Here is a 19,858-nt window from a genome sequence, read left to right as displayed (position 1 = left end):
TTCTGGTTGGTTTGATGGGTGATCTGACAAGTCTGGGTGCTGCAGTACAAGGTGGCAAATACCTTATTTGTATAATGGGTATACATATATATAACATATATATATATATATAACATATATATATACATATATATATATCTTAGTATAATGTAGAGGAGGGGTAACCAGAAGATCTGGAGACTTTTCTGTCTCCACAATCATAAGCAGTTGATCGTAGAGACAAAATTTTATTAAAATGCTCACTTTTACAAACTCTTTTTAACTATTTGAGGTTTTAATTTTACTTGTTTGCTTTAGGAGTATTGCATATTTCATCTCCTAATTAAAAGATGGAAAGAAGACTTACTAATTTATACGCATCATTTAACTGATAGTAGCATACTGTTATTATAAAGTCAGCCACAGTATCTTAGTCTTTGAATTACACACATATAAATAAAACGCACACACACACACAGAGACATTTGCATAGATTAAGTAAACCACCAGAGGGAGTATATATAATCCAATCTGTGTAATAGATTCATATATAAATGACAAGGAAAATCTCATTTTAAATGTTTTAGAAGGACTAGCAATTTAAAACATTGTGCAGAATGTGTTCAGTTCTATGAATGTGTAAACTTCATGAATTTGGTCATCCTACTGCTGCTTCAGGCAAAGTGAAAGAAATGTGCCCAGATTCAGCCTGTCTGTAGAATTTGTATTCCACTAACAGCAGTACTTCAATGTTGGAGTTTTTATACGAAAACATGACAGAGTCCTAACACCTGGGTCTTAACAAGCAATTTATTGAATTAGATAAATCTGCTCTGTGATAAGTGAAGAGTGATGTCAATATTGTTTTTCTAACTAGTTTACTGTTTATTCCCCAATTATGAAGCAATTCACATTGAAATTATGAGGAGCCTGAGAGCAGAAATTTGGCCCTTTGTCAGATTCTGCTCTGCGTAAGACGCATCATATATTTCTTCTATTTTAAAAGTGTGTTGAGACAGAAATAGGTCTTTTTAATCAAGTGCAACAAATATATCAAGAATAAATCTGTAAATTTTTCGGCCTCAATACCTTACTGATAAGAATGATAGGATAACTAGATCTATACTTTATTGAGCAGAAAATTGTTCCACACCCAACTTCTTCAAATCCTTTCCAAACTGCTTTCTCATAATTTGACAAGCTAATTTGAATGCATGAACTGCAAGAAACTGTTAGGAAAATAGCATTCAATAATTGAGAATTTCGTATGCCGGGCAAACCTGATGAGAGTAAAGAAGAAAAGAAAGTGGCACAGAAGTGCTTAGTGAAAAAAGCGTTTTCTCAAAACAGAGCGAGTCCAGTGATACATTGCTGAGATATGATGAAAGAAACTTTATAAGATTGTAGAGATAGATCTTCTCAAGTAGGATGGCAGCTCTGTTTTGAAGACAGTGTAAGCTTGAGTGAGACTGAAGTGTTTAATTTAAAAATATGATTATGGAACATACAGGACCATGAGTTCTTGGCATGGTTTTGCTTAAAGTTTGCCTCCCGCCAGGTAAGTTTGTTTTTCATTGAGATTGACGATCTATCTATAGATATGATTGAAATCTTTCTATAGATAAATAGCAGATAAATAGCTTTTTTACTACTTGGATGATTTTGTACAACTTATCAGTAGCTGGACTCCATGAAATTACTGTGGAATTTCTCTAAATGCCCTAGAGCACAGCTTGTCAATACAGTCGCTTTGTTTAATACAAATAGACCAAAAAAAATAATCCTGAGACACGGAATTGCAGTGAAGATACAGTAGTTCTCAGAGGCCTAGAACACATCAGAGCAAGACCAGCCAATTGATTAAACGTGGCGTGGGATCCACTAGAGTAGATTCATCCTCTTGCCTGATTCAAAGCTGATGCCTCATGAGAGCTATATAGAATCCTTTTTTGTTGTAAAGTCTAAAAATCTGAGTTTTTTCATATAGTATTAGCATTTTTTACTCTTATGGCCTTCATTCCTTTGCCTTCCTTTCTTCTCACTGATCAGTAGCCTCAAGCTAGAGAACAAAACTATCAGTATCATAGAATCATAAGGGTGGAAGGGACCTCTGGAGGTCATCTAGTCCAACCCTCAGTGCAGCCCATATGGGGACTGAACCCACAACCTTGGCATCAGCAGCACCATGCTCTAACCAACTGAGCTAAACCTGTGTCCTACTATTCATAGGTTTGATACCTACACTATTGAATTTAAATCCTGTTTTCATACAGAAACTAGCCAGTTTTGTTACAGCTGTAGCATTTGTTACAGACCTTTACATAAGTTATTATTTTGCTTTGTTCTCCTGAATAACTCAGAATAACATGAGGACAAGCCTGCACCTTGTTGACGCAGATTTCTGACAAATGCAAGGCTGAGTTACAAAGCTATAATTTACTTCTAGAAAATGGACACAAATTGCTTAACATATACATTAACATGCAGTTTCACTCTGAAATTGTAATCCTTCTCACTGAGATGATTTTTTCTGTGAAATTCTGGACCTGGGATGCATTTTCAAGTTCCTTAATCTAGATATAAACACAGTGACCCATTTAAGCCACATCACTGACTTATACTATATTTTTTTCTAACTATATAATTTGTCTTTTGAAATCTGTGAATGTTTTCACTAGCTGCTACTTACATTGCCAGAGATGTTGCTTTGTCTTCTGGAACTTAGAAAATCCCTTTATTATCCACTGCGCACATTTCTAGGTTACATAGTTTTGCAACACAGTTTGGCTGCAGTCAATGCAGAAGAGCTGCTGCCTGGGCTTCTCTAAGACTTAAAGTAAAATATGTCTTATGTAGATGTGTTAAATACATCACATTCCTAAAGTATTTTGTTACAAATGTAGAAAGTAGTTATCAAAAAAACAGAGGACAGTTAAATACTTAAATCCCACTGAGAGGAAGAAAAGCAGATATCCATCTGTTATACATATGTTTTAAAGTATTTATGTTTCTGGATTCATTTTGGAAGGAAGATCACAAATACTATGTTAATTTCCATGTTTAATTTCATAGGCATAGCCAAGGTACCACACTAGCAAAACACTAGGTTAAAAAGGTACTTAGCACAGCTCTTTTCTATATAAGCTTCTTTCATGGTTCTTTTCCATATTAGTATTGTTCATTTATTGTATTAGAACAATAAGACATATCTCCACTCAGTCTTTGATGAGCCACTTGTACCTCGAACTGTAACTTCCATGCCAGCCACGAATCCCTGAAACCTTGGTAGAGCAGAGTTCGGACTCTGTTCTGCACTGTTTGTGCTTCCTGGGGAATGTTAAAGTCACAACAGTGAGCGTTGTCCTTCTCCGTTAAACCTGCGTTTGCTCTGTGATTAAGTGGTCAGTTGCTGGTAGAGCTGCACTGTTTTCGGCAGCCTCCGATTTGTTTCTGCTTGGCTTCATTTTTATCTGTTTGTTTCTTACATTGATAGCTTATACTACAAGCAAGGGTGGATTCAAGTATATTCCTGCTTAGCTGATGAAAGGTGACACTATACATTACTCCACAGTAATGTGAAATGTATGCTGCTGATGATTAGGTGAATACAGAATGGAAATGAGAACCAATATGAAAAGAAGATAGATAGTTACTTAAACTCAACAGTAAAGATTGCTTCAAAGAAACTGAGAGGAAAGCTACCGATTAAGAAAGAATTTTTTCTTGCTTACCTAAATTTAGAGACAGTTTCAATGTTTGAGTATCTGCAGATGGGGATCTCCTCCGTATCAGCACATATTCACAGACAGAGGAATGCAATCAGGGTCCCAAAACTTTCTTTTGTAGTGTTATTGTAAAATACCTTAGCCTAAAATAATCAGATGTGAACATACTGTATGCATCTGTAACATAATGTTTATTTAGGTTACTGGCTTCTTGGCACTCAGGCTGTTCTTTCGACTTTTGTCTGTGGAAACTCCCAACTCACCTTTGTTTCACATCTCTGAAATTTGTTAATTTTTCCTTAGCCTATCTGACATTAATTTGTCTGAGATTGTCTGGAAAAGTTACCTTCATTTTCCAAACTGCTATTCAGATTTTTATTCATCTTGCTCTCTGTTAATAATCGTATACCATTTCTTATTTCATCCTAAGTACTATTCCTGGATTACTAAACAAGTTAGAAGTTGATTGGTCTATTCCCCTAATGGCATTTTAAAATTATGCATGCCTGCTTCTCCTGAAACAAAGGCGTGGCAGGGTTTGCAGAGTTTCAACTTTGGAGAGTAAAAACCTTGGAAGCTAAGAGAAAAATGCAAGTAGATGCTTAGTTTCTTAAGAAAACAGTCAGGCTCTATAACAACATTTCTCCTGGTTTATGGACCAAATATGTAAAGAAGGTACTTCTAATGAAAATAATTATTTAGAGTAGTCTATTACTATGTAGTAGTTGAATGCCTGCCTTCCACCAGTTTTATCACACTCTTCATTTCCTTTGCTGTCATTGCAAGTGCTTTAGATTTAAATAAAGCAATTCTTGTTTACTAGAAAAGTTTTTTTTTTGCACACCATCAAATTTTTTGTTTGTTTCACTGCAAATATAATGTAGAGTGACAGTCTGAGTCAGATTTCTTTAGTGGTCACTTCAGCAGTCAAACACAATCACCTGCACAACTGTAGTTACTGCATCTCCCTGTACTCTTTTTTTTTTGACATAGAATTACATGTAAAATTAAATGCAGCGTGGGAAGCTTCCAGGGCATTTGAAAGTGATTGTCTATGCAATTAAATTGTGACAGTGTTCCCCGACATGATTTCAGTCTGTACCCAGGAGCAGTGTCCAGAACAGTTTCCAGGCATGGTGCAGGAGTTAGACTGTTCCACGAATTATTCCCAATCAGCAATTTACATCAGTCTCCTTCTTTTCAAGGTTGAAAAGGTTTACTTGTTCAACCATAGGCCATTCTGTGCCAGTAGTCCTCAGTGCCAAGGCACATTTCTGGGTATGTTTATTTTACTAGTAGAGAAATAGCCAGAAGTATCACAATAGTCTTAACAGGTTAGTGTTTCTGGAAAGAAGTTATAGTTGTGCTCCGCAAAATAACTTCAGCATCACTGAAGTCATGCTGATCTGTTTTAAGGAAAGGCCAGAAATGAAAAGGCTTTTTTTAAGCATAGTATTTTAAATTATACATACTCCTGTAGATATACTTGTATATAAATCTGCCAGAAATTTTTATTTAGGCAAGCCTAAAATCTGTATGTCTCTTCATAAAATTTGGAAAATCTGAGATGAAGAACTGCTAAGGCAAACTGGTTAATTACTCAACATTGCGTACCAATTCACTATAGCATATATAGTTGTTCTTTCCAATGGCCCAAACAGGGGGGATCTGTAATATTTCCTTTGGGAAGTAGTCCCAGTTTCAGGGAAAAAAATGAAGTTTTCTCTCTATTCTTCCTATACATTGAGGCTTTTTATACACCATTCTATCTGTAGTTTCCCACCTTAACTCATCTCCACTAACTTTCCAATATCTGCATTATCATATAGCATTAATGAAACCCCTTGTTTCTCACCAGATACCACAATTAATATATTAATATGTACAATTAATGAGGAAACTGATGAGCCCCAAATGTTCTGTAATTCTTCAGTAATTTGTTTTGTGGACTGTTCTTGTTGAATGTTGACTTCAGAATTTGACTCATTTTTGGAGAAAACATGGGAAATGAATAGAACACTAATTTGGGAAACACCTTTCTGAACTTTAAGATCTTTTGAACATAGCCAGTTACAGGACAATTCAGGCTCTTTACTTTCTTCAGTTATTTGCTGAATAATTCACGGAGACTTTACAGTAGATGTTACAGTATGATACCATAGATTTTTTTTTTTTTGTGATCCTAATTCTTCCATGCTTTCCACAAGTGCACTAGTAGGAATATACAGTTTCAAAACTGTGTATTCTTTATGCAGAAGGCTCTCCTTGTTTGTTGACATTCCTTATAAACATCTTAAATATTGGCTTATGTAGTCAGTTTATCACATTATGTCTCTCTCTTCTGTTATAGCTTCTACTTCTTTTGCCTTCTTAGTCTTTTGACGTTTGTGGATGAGACACAACAGGAGCAGTAACGTAGCCTGCCCATACCCAAAACATCCCAGCATTTCTTCTTCTAGCAGCTCCCATGCTGATGCCCACTGATACTGAAATAGCCCTGTATAGAATTGCTCATTTGTTGTGAGTTCATGCATGATAACAGTAATAAGAAAATCTCTATTTCTTAGTATATCTAGGCAGCAGAGTGTCTTCATCCTGTCATGGGGTCTGTGCTATTTGCTGATGTTATCAGTGAGTTTTATAAAGGAACAAAATCCCTGTAGAAGTATACCAAAAAAAAAAAAAGAAATAAAACAGGAACTTGGCCAATGTAAGAATGAGATCTGTGCCTTGGTTCATGCCACACAAGACTTGATGTTTTTTATGATCCTCTCAACTCCTGTCTGTATTATGGGATGCACAGGAGCTGTGGATTAATGCATACTTGTCTGATTTTCAGAAGGTCTGGGCTTAACTCTGAATTCTGCTACAGAATTCTGTTGTTTCAGCCAAATCACTTAATTTCTCTTATGCTCCATTTCCTCATACTGAAGAAGGAAGTATTTTCTGTAAAGGTGACCTTCATATTTCTGTTTCAAAGATATGAGACAAAGCACTGGCTATGTGAGCCTCAGCTCTGCTTCTGAGGATGTCAGTTTAGAGTTTATGACCATAAAGTAGATTTCACAATACTAGCCTCTCGCTTTTATTTCTTTACCAGGGGGAAATGTGTCATATAATGGTGGGAATAAGGTGGGAATAAGTGTAAGATTATCATGGGAGCACACACCCTAAATATTAAAGAGATCTTGTTGAATAATCAAAGATAGAAAATTTCAAATTCTCTCAAAGATAGAATATATTTCAGATAATCATGTAAAGATGAGAAAGGCAGATTAATTGTACTATCCCAGATCATTGGCCAGAGTGTAAAGTACACACTTCAGAGCATCATTCCTCTTTCCCATGACCCTGGATAACCATTTGCATGTGTGCGAAACAGATATATAATGCTGATAAAACAGAATTCGCTGCCAACTTCAGTTGCTATTAGTGGTTTATACCTACTTTGTGCAGTTATAAATGCACAAAATACAAAAGTCGGTGATGAATGTAATCTAGTATCAGAGACTAATTTCAGTGTAGTTTCTTCCAAGAGAACCTATAGTTGGTTGTTATTATTTTCTGCTGATTCTGTTGTAAATTCTGATACCATAATCTCCTAAATTTGTCTCTGGGCCCATCTTACTCTCTCTTTTCCTTGTAATTATTAAAAGTAGAGCCTTTAGTGAAAGCTTTTTTTTCATTCTTTATCTCCTTTTCAGCAGGTTTCTTTTGTTGTTTTAACTGATGTTAAGATTTTATAGAAAATATCCTTCCATTCTTCTTTAATCAGAACTATGCCAAATCTCACTTTAGCTAGTGTTCTTTTTTCTTTCATTCTAGTTGAACTGAAAATAACATTTACCTCTTCTAGACCAGTTTTATTCTTAGTCTGTTCCAAAAGTAAGAATTCCCTGTGGGAGTCCTTATTTCTTATTGCCTATTCACGTATTGCATCAGAGTAAGAAATATTGAATCTAAACCATGTTCAGTGTCTTTTACTGTAAAATAACAGCTGTTTTAGCATCTTTTCACTTCTTCATTTACATGATATTGAAGAAGTACTTTACAGAACATGGACCTGTAATTTTCCGTCATACTTTCTGTTTTATAAACAGAAAGTTTGTTTACTTTTATAAACAGAAAGGTTGTTGCCAGACTGCTCTCCATCATCTTTGAAAAGTCTGGAGAACTTGAGAGGTGCCTGAGGACTGGAAGAAAGCTAGTGTCACTCCAGTCTTCAAAAAGGACAAGAAGGAGGACCCAGGCAACTGTAGGCCTCCATCCCTGGAAAGGTGATGGAACAGCTCATTCAGGATGTCATCTCCAGGCATGTGGAGGGAAATAAGGTGATCAGGAGTAGCCAGCATGGATCACCAAGGGGGAATCCTGCTTAACCAATCAATCTGATAGCCTTCTCTGATGGAATGACTGGCTGGGGAGATGAGGGGAGAGCAGTGGACGGTGTGTACCTTGACTTCAGCAAGGCTTTTGACACTGTCTCCCGTAACATCCTCCCAGATAAGCTCAGGAAGTGTGGGTTAGATGAGTGGACAGTGAGGTGGATTGAGAACTGGCTGAAAGGCAGAGCTCAGAGGGTCGTCATCAGTGGTGTAGAGTCTAGTTGGAGGCCTGTGGCTAGTGACATCCCCCAGGGCTCAGTACTGGGTCCCATCCTGTTCAACTTCTTCATCAGTGACCTGGATGAGGAGACAGAGTGCCTCCTCAGCAAGTTTGCTGATGATACCAAGGTGGGAGGAGTGGCTGACACACCAGAGGGCTGTGCTGCCATTCAGAGAGATCTGGACAGGCTGGAGAGCTGGGTGGAGAGGAATCTCATGAGGTTCAACAAGGGCAAGGGCAGGATCCTGCACCTAGGGAGAAATAACCCCATGCACCAGTACAAGCTGGGGCTGACCTTCTGGAGAGCAGCTCTGCAGAGAAGGACCTGGGAGTGCTGGTGGATATCAAGTTGACCATGAGCCAGCAATGTGCCGTTGTGGCCAGGAAGGCCAGTGGTCTCCTGGGCTACATTGGGAGGAATGTTGCCAGCAGGTCGAGGGAGGTGATCCTGCCCCTCTCCTCAGCCCTGGGGAGGCCTCATCTCGAGTACTGTGTCCAGTTCCGGGCTCCCCAGTACAAGAGAGACATGGAGCTACTGGAGAAGGTCTAGCGTAGGGCTACAAAGATGATCAGAGGGCTGGAGCATCTGCCCTATGAGGAACGGCTGCGAGAGCTGGGCCTCTTCAGCCTGGGGAAGAGAGGACTGAGGGGGGGGGATCTTACCAATGTGTACAAGTACCTGAAGGGAGGGTGTCAAGGGATGGGGACAAACTCTTTTCAGTTGCCCCGTGTGACAGGACAAGAGGCAATGGGCAGAAACTGAAGCACAGGAAGTTCCGCCTGACCGTGAGGGGGAATTTCTTCACTGTGAGAGTGACGGAGCACTGGACCAGGTTGCCCAGAGAGGTTGTGGAGTCTCCTTCTCTGGAGATCTTCAAGGCCTGCCTGGATGCAACCCTGTCTAACATGCTCTAGGTGACCGTGCTGAGCAGGGAGGTTGGACTAGATGATCTCCAGAGGTCCCTTCCAACCTTAGTGATTCTATGATGAAGGTATTCAGTACTGCAGACACAGATATAGTGCATCAAGTATTAACTGTGCCATAGTAATTATATTTGAATTTTTATAAACATTAAAATAGTACAATCTGTTTGCAATACTGTCTGTTTTAAATCCTCTTATTGAACAACTCATTTTAGTTTATCAAGAGAAGACCATGTAAAAGCAAAGTAGGGTCAAATCCTCTTCCAGCTATTCAAAAATACAGTTTAATTAAGCACTATGTTTAAGTATAGGGAAAATACAGGGTACACATTTATTCTTGAATTTAAATATATGCATGTCTGTTATCCTATTAGAGGATAAACACAAATACCATTCAAGTACCTTACAAATTCATACCACAGTCACTCACAGAGGCACTTCTGTGAACTCCATAAATACTTTGAGTTATGATCAAGTTTTGCATTTGTGGCAAGGGTAAGTGGAAAATAACAAAGACAGGAAAATACAGGCAGCACAATGTGACAAGAAAGTGATATTCAAAGAATGGAGGAATCAAAATGGAGCCTGTTCTGAAGGAAAGGGAAGCAAAGCCAGGCTGAACAGAAAGATAGTGTTTGATATCTTTCTTTCTCCCAGTATCACTCTATGATTCTGTTTTTTCAGCTGGACAGATACTAAGATCAAGGCTTCCACTACTTTTATTTGTACTTCCTATCTTCCTCGCTTGGGAAGAAATTCCACTTTAAAGTACTGTATATTTTCTACATACTGTATACTCTGTATACTCTATAAATTTTCTTTTATAAAATCAAATAGTTAAGTTAGAAGCATGATTGCATGTTCCTAATGTGATGGGTCTTCCTGATTAAGTAACAACAGGAAATGGTTCAGTCTATTCAGTTTTCTGTTTAATTGTCCAGGTCAACCTTTCATTTAGAGGAGTCAATAAGTAATATAACTGATCTGAATAAAAAACTTTACCTAGTATTTATGAAATCATTTGAAATCTCTGGAATGCCCAGAAATCCATTGTTTATACGCTGCTACAGATATCCTGGGTGGGGGCGGGGGGGGAAGCCTAGGGAATGCTTGATATAAAAGACATGCATTGTGCTTTTTAATTATCCTAATGGATAATTTATTCTAGCTCAACTTAGTGAAAAGATTTTTCCATACAGATTTGTCCTTTTCCTTACTATCATTTTTCATTATGTTTGTAGCTTTTATGGATTAAACCTTGATGAATCTTCTATCAAGGGACATCTGACTTACTAATAATAATTATTGTTATTAATTCTCAGTGAACTCTCTTAAAAGATAAAAAGTACAGAGGCTTGGCTCATGCACTAAATGGGCACTTCGTGTCATTTAAATATTCTCTGCCAAATAGAGGTAAATGGCATCTGGCAGATCTCATGATATTCTGTCACTTTTCTAGCTATGTACAGCTTGCCGAAAGGATTCTGACATCTTTTTTCTATGTATGTTCCAGACTCAGCTGTATTAGTTACACGAGATGTTCATTGTTATAATTGCAAATGCTTTAATTCTCCCTTTAATCCCTGAATCAGTATTCCTGAATTCCACAGAAATCACAGAATTCCTTACTTTTCAGAAATGTCCCTCTTTTCATTCCCTGGAACATCTTTGTTATTGCTTTACCAGGAGCAGTTTTGGGTCATCACTTGAAAATGAAGTTGTTATAAAATGGCTATGTTGACAGATGGCATAAATGGCATGGCTAACCAAATCTGCTCCAATGTTTTAATGGCAACAGGAAATTATCATCAAATGAAAGTGTTAAAAATGTAATCGGTAGCGTGGGTGGTACACTGGAATGAGAGTTTACAGAATTCTGACTCAGTGATGCAGCAATGATGGTATCCTCTATGGCTGACCTTTTGGTGACATATGCCTCAAACAGGTTTGCTCGGAGCCAAACATATCTAGTTCCTGATAAAACTATTTTAAAATAATATATTGTCTGAACTCACCATTTCATCATTAGAAGATGTTAAATGAACAACGTCCAAAGTTTTAGGTGCTTTTCTTTGTGACAGAGTCATCTGAATAGTGTTTCCCATGTTTGCAATAACTGTTCCAAGTCCCGCATGTGGCAGGGATCTTTTCATATTTTATTAATTCTCGGGGAAAAACCAACCCCTGCAAAGTTACCTGCCACTGTATTTCAGTAGTTTGTCAGAGGAGACTTCTGAACTGTGACTGTGTGCATCTAGGATCAGTTTCTGCTCATTTAATCTTTGGAGACTAACTTTGACACCATTTAGATTCAAGATAAAATCTAAGATGAAAGTTTGTTTATCCCTGCTAGGTCTAAGTGCTATTGGGCCTGTGTTAGCGTGGATCTATAGTGGCAGTAATTGTCTCTGTTCTGTAAGAAAACATTGAGTGACTTGATATCATTTTTAAATATAGGGATGTAGCAGATGTAGCAAATACCCACAAACCCATTAGGTTTCAGTCAGAGTGGTATCATTGAAATGTAATGGGTCTGAGAGTTTTCAGTACATCTGAAAATTGGAGTAGTTCTCCTTCAAGATACACATAGGAGTTACTATTAAAGCTCTTCAAACTTCAGAGAATGATGGGAGGTGAGACTTCCAAAAATTATGTTCTGTTGGTAACTGGAATTTCATCATTTCTTTCTGCTTACAAGATTCTCCTTATTTTCTCAAACATTTTTCAAGGCAAAATACCCCAAAGTTTCAGACAGCAGTGCTGATCTCCCATACAACACTCATTCACTCACCACTCAATGAGGGCGAATAAAAAGCTCCTCATTGTGGCTTTCGTTCCTGTGCATTGGGAAGGAGGGCTCTGTTATTCACTAGGAAACATTTCTGTTTTGAGGATTTATCTTCTTTCCTGCAATAGGTTTTCAGAAAAGTGAGCTGCTGCAAAATAAGTGATAAATGGCATCTGTTAGGGCTGGGGTTTTTTAGTAACATTGCAGATTGTGGAAAGACAATCAATACAAAAATAGTTAATAAAAGAATCAACATTTTCTCAAAACCTTTCATCAGAGGTGTAGATTCTGCTCAGAATAATATTACAGAGGAGCTTATAATCCCTTATGAGGTGTTACATTTGCTTACATCTTTTTTCTTCCTATAAAAATGATTCCACTCTTCCAGGAGTCCTCATAGTGGACTGTTTCCCTAACTTGGTTGAAGTGGTGTAGCACTTGGCATGTCTTAGCATCTTTCAGTTTACTGAGAACCAAAAATTACCACTCAAATGTAGCTAACCATAGTAGTGACCTTATTCTTCTACTTAGTCTTATTAAAAGACAGTGAAGTGAGCAAACTCATCTACAGAAAGATCTTTCACTGAAATGAATTAAATGATTGACTTATAGTATAGGAAGAGCTTCTTGAATGAAAATAAAACCAACAAATCATACAGATTTTAAAATAAACCATGGCATTTACTTATTATCACTTTCTATCTCTCTCATCCTTCCTTGTTCTTATTTTTCTCCTATTTCTACCTGGACAATTTCTATCCCTTTCCTTATTTAAAGATGCTCCAGTGGATTTGACCGTCACCGGCAAGACTGGGTAGACAGTGGCTGCCCTGAAGAGGTATGTGAGTAGTTTACATTATCTTCAAATTATGAAGCAGGGTTTCAAGGTCAGACACATGCTATATTTGTCTGCATCATTCAGTGCTGATGTTATTATTAAGCTATATTAAAGAAAAATAGTCTAAGCAATTTCCCTTTTCATTTGAAGGAATAAAATGGACACAAAGTAAAAATCTTATCTCTGAGAAAATACTTTAAATAAAAACTAAAAGTGCCAGAAAGCCTTCCCCAGAACAATACCCTTGCAATGTTTTTCTCTGCGATCTCTGATTCTTGCCAGAAGGGAAGAAGCTCTAATGTTCTTCACCTCAGAAAACCCGCTGCCAGAGTAGTCTCAAGAGATAAACAGACATTGCGTATCTTGCATTTTAGTTATGAAGTCTGTCCAAATCATTTAGTACCGAAGAAGTTTTTATAGATAATTAGTAGAGACTTTTAAAAAAAAAAAAATGCAAGACATTCAGGTTTCCTTTCATAAGGAGGCAGCAAGAGAAAGAAGATTGCAACTGTGGTAGTGGTGGATTGATTCTCTGATTATAGATTTCCTGAAAAAGAGGCACTCGGTTACTCCTGAACCAGAGCAGTTCATTTTCAAGTCACATTTATAAATATCGAATTGGTGGTTCTCTTCCAGTGTCCTTCTTTTAGAAAAGTGTTTTTTGTTTTTTTTTTTTCATTTGGGGATTGTGGTAATAGGAACAAATTAATTTATGAGACTTAATCTCCTGGTAGCCATAAAAAGTAACGTATTTTCCATTTTGGCTGAAAGGACCAAATTGTGTCATGAGTTTCAGCAACATAGCCCTTCTGAAGTGTAGTGTCAGGTGAAACTAAGGGCAAAATGTAGCTGCAAGTGTTTAGTTAGAAAAGCACATTATCTTTTTATTCTCAGGAAAAAGAAAGAGAAGTAATGATACAAATCCAATCTGATGGAATAATTTTTTTTCATTTAGCTCTAGTTGCAAAATAACTGTGCCCTACATACTGCCTTATTACACAGGCTTGAAGCTTCAGCTTTGTAATTTGCAAACTGCTGATTTGGCAATGGAATTTCTTAAAGATTTACTGTGCATGAAGGACATCTTTTTCAAGAAGATAAAAATTATTAGGAATACTTGCATACAACCTTTGTATTGCTTTAATCCAGATTAAAATTAGCTAAAATTCAGTTGTGCTTGTAGATGAAGTTACCCCAAAACTGGTCATTGCAGGATGGTAGCATCCCATTCTGCCTTTTCCTTGTTTCAACGTGACCAGTGCTCTAAGGCTTAACGCATGATAATTTTCAGAGGAAATATTATTGATATGTTAAGTGTATCTGAGAAACTGATGGATAGATTTACACTGTTCCAGACTTCTTGATTACTGTTCACAGTCTAGCATTTAGGCTCTCTAGAGCAGGCACAAAAGCTTACTCACCATCCTCTAAGCTTACTGTTGGAGTTCAGCTATCAGCGATTAGTACGTTTTAGATGCATTCGTTCAAGGGAATGAACAACAAGATTCTCATAGTAAAGCTTCCTTCTTTGCAATATAGATTTTGAGATAAATTTTAATTAAATTGCATCAGTGAAATTAACATCTTTCAAGCTAAAGCATGAACAAATCTACAGAATAATTAGACTGCAGCTATTGATATATTCTTAATGTAATATAAAGCTTGCAGTAAAACAAAGGAACGTGAAATTAATCACACATTAAAAGCAAGATAACACACACTAGACTTTGAAAGGCAAATCTCAATAAACAGATTTTGTGGGATTCCACTTCTCATTAAAATAGATTGGGAGGTCAGGAGTTACAGGCAGTTCTGATATTTGCTGCTATTTAATTGGATATATTTTTTTGCAGAACTGTATGATCTGTAAAGGAAAATGTTCGTTGCCTCTGCAGAATGTTTAAAAGTGTCCAGAACTTAGACTGGAGATACAGATCTAAATATTTGCCCATGAAAATAAAACTTAAATTATTGTATGATGGATTTTATTATTTATGCTGTGTACTATATTATACACAATAATATATGTAATTTTATTATTAGAAATAATAGGTGTGTGTAGTGAATATATTGCTGTATACTATGGATATATGAAATTTGTATAGGCTGAAGACATGCATACATTTCACACATTCATGCATATGCTTCAATGATAAATGTGTGTAAAGCCTAATTAAATGCTACAGTTAATTACACAGTATTCTCTATGAATAGCCATGGTTCAGTTCCCATATTTCTTACTTTAACAGTTTTTGTGGAAACCAGACCAATGATACATTGTGCATTCACAACAGAGTGGTGATAATATGGTTGATAATTTTGGATGTTAAAATCTGATTGGGGGAAATAATATGTTTGAGATTCAGGGACTTTTAAGTTGAATTGTTCATTAACAATTAAGCATTGTAAGATCTGCAGTTAAATGAAAAAATATGTTGATGGATGTTGTGTAGAGCACTTCACTTAAAAGGAGAAAAAAAAAAGAAAAAGCTCTTCAAATCCTTCATTTAGAGATTCCATTTTCATTCCTTTTATCCTGACAGCTTGTTCATGCTTAAATTCTTCATTCAGTGACAGTCTCCACTGAAAATTAATTTTCTCTTCTTTGTTTTTATTGTTGCTATCAGTCAAAAGATAAGATTTGTGAAAAGAATATCGATGAAATGGAAACACCTCCTTCTTCCACCACCACCAGTCAGCCAACGACCACAAGGTTCAGAGTTTTAACTACCACCAGAGCATCCACTACTTCCCACCTGCCAACTAGCCTGCCTACAGAAGGTGAATTAGATTGCTTCAGTCTGTAATGCAAAAATGTATTATTTACAAATCTAAACAAAATTGTTTCCTTTAACTATGTGTTCGTGTTGACCTTTTTGCTTTGGGACAGTGAAAGGAGCAGGAAATGCCAGTGACGATAATATATGAGGTTGCTTTTAAATTGCAGCTTGAAGAACAAGGAGAATTAAACCTTATTTTTCCTTGTTTGAGGAGTGGCACACAATTCTGTCTTTACTTAGCTGTCCTATTCTCACCTACCTGTGATAGTTGAGGCATTTGAGCTGGATCTGGTCTGAGGAGACTGCTTCCACTTCTGCCTTCTGATGGAGTTATTTCTGGCTCCAAACAGCGCTCTCTGTGAGCTATACTGTGCTAAGTGCTATATGCACATAGAGAAAAAGTCCCTCAAATGTGAACACTTTGCAAATCACTACATGGCAAGGAGAGGACAGTGCTAGGCGGAGGACAGACAAGTCAGGCAGACTGCTAGAGAGTTTGTGGTTATAATGGTAAGAGCTGCTCATTTTCCTTTAACTATTGGGCCATAATCTGAAACATGTTAAGGAGTAAATAGAAAGGGTCCTATTAAAGTTAGTGAAGACTCTCCCATTACAGGCTTATAACAATTTTTGGATTCCTTTGGTTCTTGTATTTGGCAAGGTGAAAATTAGAGATAACCCTAATTAAGGACCTCTTTTGAAATTTACCTGTTTACTTTTTTTCAGTCAGTTGACACTGGTCTTTTCATGTAATGCTCACTGTTCTGAAGTAGTTTCTATAGGCTTCTGAACCAAATTAACTGGATAAGTGATGGTGTGTCAGTTCTCATCCTTGTTCTGCTGACTTCTTAAATCTTGCCATTCTTTGGATGAGACAGCCTACTTTCCTGCTTCCTGGGAAAATTCTACTGAGTAGAAAAACTAACTCAAATTAATCAAATAGCAGCTTTAAAATAGAATGGAGGGATGGAGATTTGTTTTGGAATAGTATTTTAATATATGGGAAGCTATTGGGTGTTTGCAGTATCACCAGAATTATTTAGTGATTTGTGACAGGAAATTTTTAGCTAAAGGCATTACAGAGTGGGAATCTACTGATAAGAAAAACTGAGGTGGGTTGCAGCAAGAAAAGTTTAGAAGCCATCAACACAGGATTTGGACTGCATTTGCAGCATTGTTCCCATATGCATATCTGCTAATACTTACTTCAGCATTTAGTTCATCAAAGCTCACAAGCAATAAGAGAAATATGGATATAACTAGAAGTTAAAGTTGGTAGATAATAATCATAATTCTTCTGCTTAATAATTCTTAGAAGAGAAACTAAATAATTGGGGGTGAGGTGTCTATAGTCTACAATATGGTAGAATTCTCAAGCAACATATGAATATGCAAAAAAAAAAAAAAAAAAAAAGTAGTAGCAAGTGCTATAAAACAGACTGTAGTATTTTTATTTACCAGTATGTTGAATCCTCTGGCACACCCGTAAATATTTTATTTCCATCAAGAAAGTAAAGCTTTGCTCAGTATAAGAACATCACAACCTAATTCTCACTGAGATGAGTACCAAATCATTTTTTTAATTGTGGATTTTGTTGGATATTAGAAAATCATTCCTAAAAAGACTCATATCCTAGAAGAATGTGTTTTACCACTTTACTAACTTTGAATTTCCTTTATAGATGATACCAAGATAGCACTGCACCTAAAAGATAATGGAGGTAAGAGATGAACTTTTGTGTGTGTAAATAATATCAGTAGTTTGTAGAATTACATCCCTCTGAATTTCATTAATCAAAATCAGACTGCAGAAATTTCTTTTACTAGACTCCCAAGGGACTTCAGCCTTCCACATCTCTGTAGAAGAGTACCAGGGCAACTGCTTAGTAAATTAAATGTTTACAGCTCTCTATAACCTTTTAATAAAACATCAAATTTAACTAATTTTCAAAAATGGAAATATTAAAGATAATTTTTTAAAACTATATGAAGGCAGAGTATGGTGGTAGCTTTAGATTATAGCATTGTGTTATAAGTTTACTCATAATAGTGAATTATGTGGCTCTTTATTAATAAACTTATCTGTTTTATATCTGTACCTCTGTATTAGCAGAGATCCTGTATTTCTCCATGCACATTCTTCTGTGCCAGTTAATAACATCATCTTGCCTTAATGGTAAAGGCCTTTATTAAACAATACTCTGCAGGGAACTGCTCTTGTCACCTTTGTGGGTTCAAGGACTGAGACCTGTGGTCTTTTCCTTCTCCCTGTGAAGTTGATGAGACTTTTGCTCTTAGTTAAAATGGAATGAGACTATTCAATGTAGGCTGGACCTGTATTCTCTGCCAATGTAGACCTCACTGAGGAGAATGGAAAGACTTGAACTGATTCCTGCTATATTGGCATAGGAAATGTTATTGGTGCTTACTGCTTTTCTGCTGGCCAAGCATTAGGGAGCAGCAAGGGTGGACTGCTCAGAAAGTGGGAGGGGGAACCAGAAACCAAGGGCAACAGCCAGGCAGGCACTGGGCAATGTCCTCACAGACAGTATGCTGTCCCACTGCCCCTGAGCAGGGGGAGCAGAGAAGCTCCAGTGACTAACCAGGATCAGCCAGTGATCGTAAGCCAAGCCCAGAGGGATGAGGTGGACCCACGTTAAGGCAGGAAGCTGGTTTGGCAAGGCAAAGCCAGGATCTGCAGGGTGCAAGGTCAGAAAACATGGCTACAACACAGCTCAAATGCAGCTCCCAAAAGATTATGCAGAGGTTGTAAGGGTGGAGGCCCTTAGCTGTTTTCACGGCTACACAGGTTGTGCAGCTGCAGTACATCAGAGCAGACCTTGAACACAGGCAGCAAAATCCTGAGAGGGAAGGGATGGACAAGAAGGACCACAAAGATAGCTACAAGCTGGCAAAGGCAATTAGAGCCTGCTGGTGTACTTGGCCCTGGCAAGAGGACTATGACAGAGAGCATTAAGAACAGGGCTGCTCCATGAGGGGAGGTAAACTGGGAGCTGGAGAAGACCCCAGTGCAGGGAGTGCCCTCACCAAGAGGACAGCAAGCAGAGCTGGGTGCTAGTAACAGCATCCCTGAGTAGTTCCCAGACAAGGCGAGGTGACCAACTGTCACCAGTGTTCATCCAAGCAGTCCAGTTGGGAGGAAAAAGAGCCAGGACCACAGAAAGGCTACAACAGAGGTACAAGGTCCATCAAGGAGACAAGATCAAAGACAGTGCTGAATACAGGTTCACTTGCAAGATAGCTCAGACTTGGACCTACGCTTAAATGGAGTCCCCAGACTCATGGGCAGGGGTCCCAGGTGAGGCTGGTCGGGCACTAGGGCTATTGGTGCCTTCACACTCCTGGCAAACGGCTGTCCAAATCTTCAAAAAATATTGTGTCCAGATGCCACTTACCATTTCAATCTGTTTTCCTACCCTTTGTTTTACAGTAGAATTAATCCCTTAGGGATATTATTTTCCCTTTCTCTCAAAGTAAAGATTTGATCACTCTACAGGACTCATTTGCCATCCCTTTACTGGCCTGTCCTCTGTCATTTTACTGTCACTAGCAACACATGGTGTACCTTTCCTTGTGGAATTGTCCATTTGTTGCCAGTGGGTTTTGACATGGGTTTGACACCCAAATGATCTCTTGGAATAAGGTCATTATAAAATGAGAGCTGTACTTTCAGCTGTCTTGTCTGTAAGAAGTTCCCTGAATCTTTCTTTCTCTGATTCTTCTTGAAATTGAATTACTTGTTTTGTTGTGAAATGTGCTTCAGTGCTCTTAAAGATTAATAATATGGTAAATCAGTCAGCATTTCAATCTCATGTTTCCCACCTGTTCTATACCAAGAGCACGTTCACAGCTGACCTATACCCATGCTCTTCATTGCTAGCCATCTCCCTGTGATGGATGACTAGCATGGGGCTAGGCAGCTCTCTGTGCCTTGAGCACCTCATGGACAGCTCAGAATAGTATGCTGTTATGTAAAAAATAAATCAAAAGATGAATTTTAGAAAATAAATTCTAGGTTTCTCCCAGTTTTGGAGATATACAACATAATTATATTTCCACTTGTCTACTTTTGCCTAAGATTTGCAGAGCAAACAAACTATTGAATACTTGAGCAAGTAAAGAATGACTGAGGCCTGTTTGGAAGAGTGAAGCAGTAGGGTTTGAATCATCACTTACATTAAATATAAAAAGTCATCAC

The 19,858-nt window shown here is 37.6% G+C and overlaps 1 protein-coding gene across 1 annotated transcript in view; it reads left to right on the top strand.

The window, feature by feature from the left end:
• Positions 1-19,858, top strand: part of PLXDC2 (plexin domain containing 2) — a 268,814-nt gene that overhangs the window by 224,602 nt on the left and 24,354 nt on the right. The window contains exons 10-12 of the mRNA XM_062569044.1: positions 12,799-12,859; positions 15,487-15,640; positions 17,322-17,360. Coding sequence (XP_062425028.1) covers positions 12,799-12,859; positions 15,487-15,640; positions 17,322-17,360 — 254 coding nt within the window. The remainder of the gene's footprint in view (positions 1-12,798; positions 12,860-15,486; positions 15,641-17,321; positions 17,361-19,858) is intronic.

This window comes from Rhea pennata, chromosome 2 (assembly GCF_028389875.1).
Source record: "Rhea pennata isolate bPtePen1 chromosome 2, bPtePen1.pri, whole genome shotgun sequence".
In the NCBI taxonomy this organism is placed as follows: Eukaryota; Metazoa; Chordata; class Aves; order Rheiformes; family Rheidae; genus Rhea; species Rhea pennata.
This window is presented reverse-complemented; position numbering and strand designations above follow the sequence as displayed.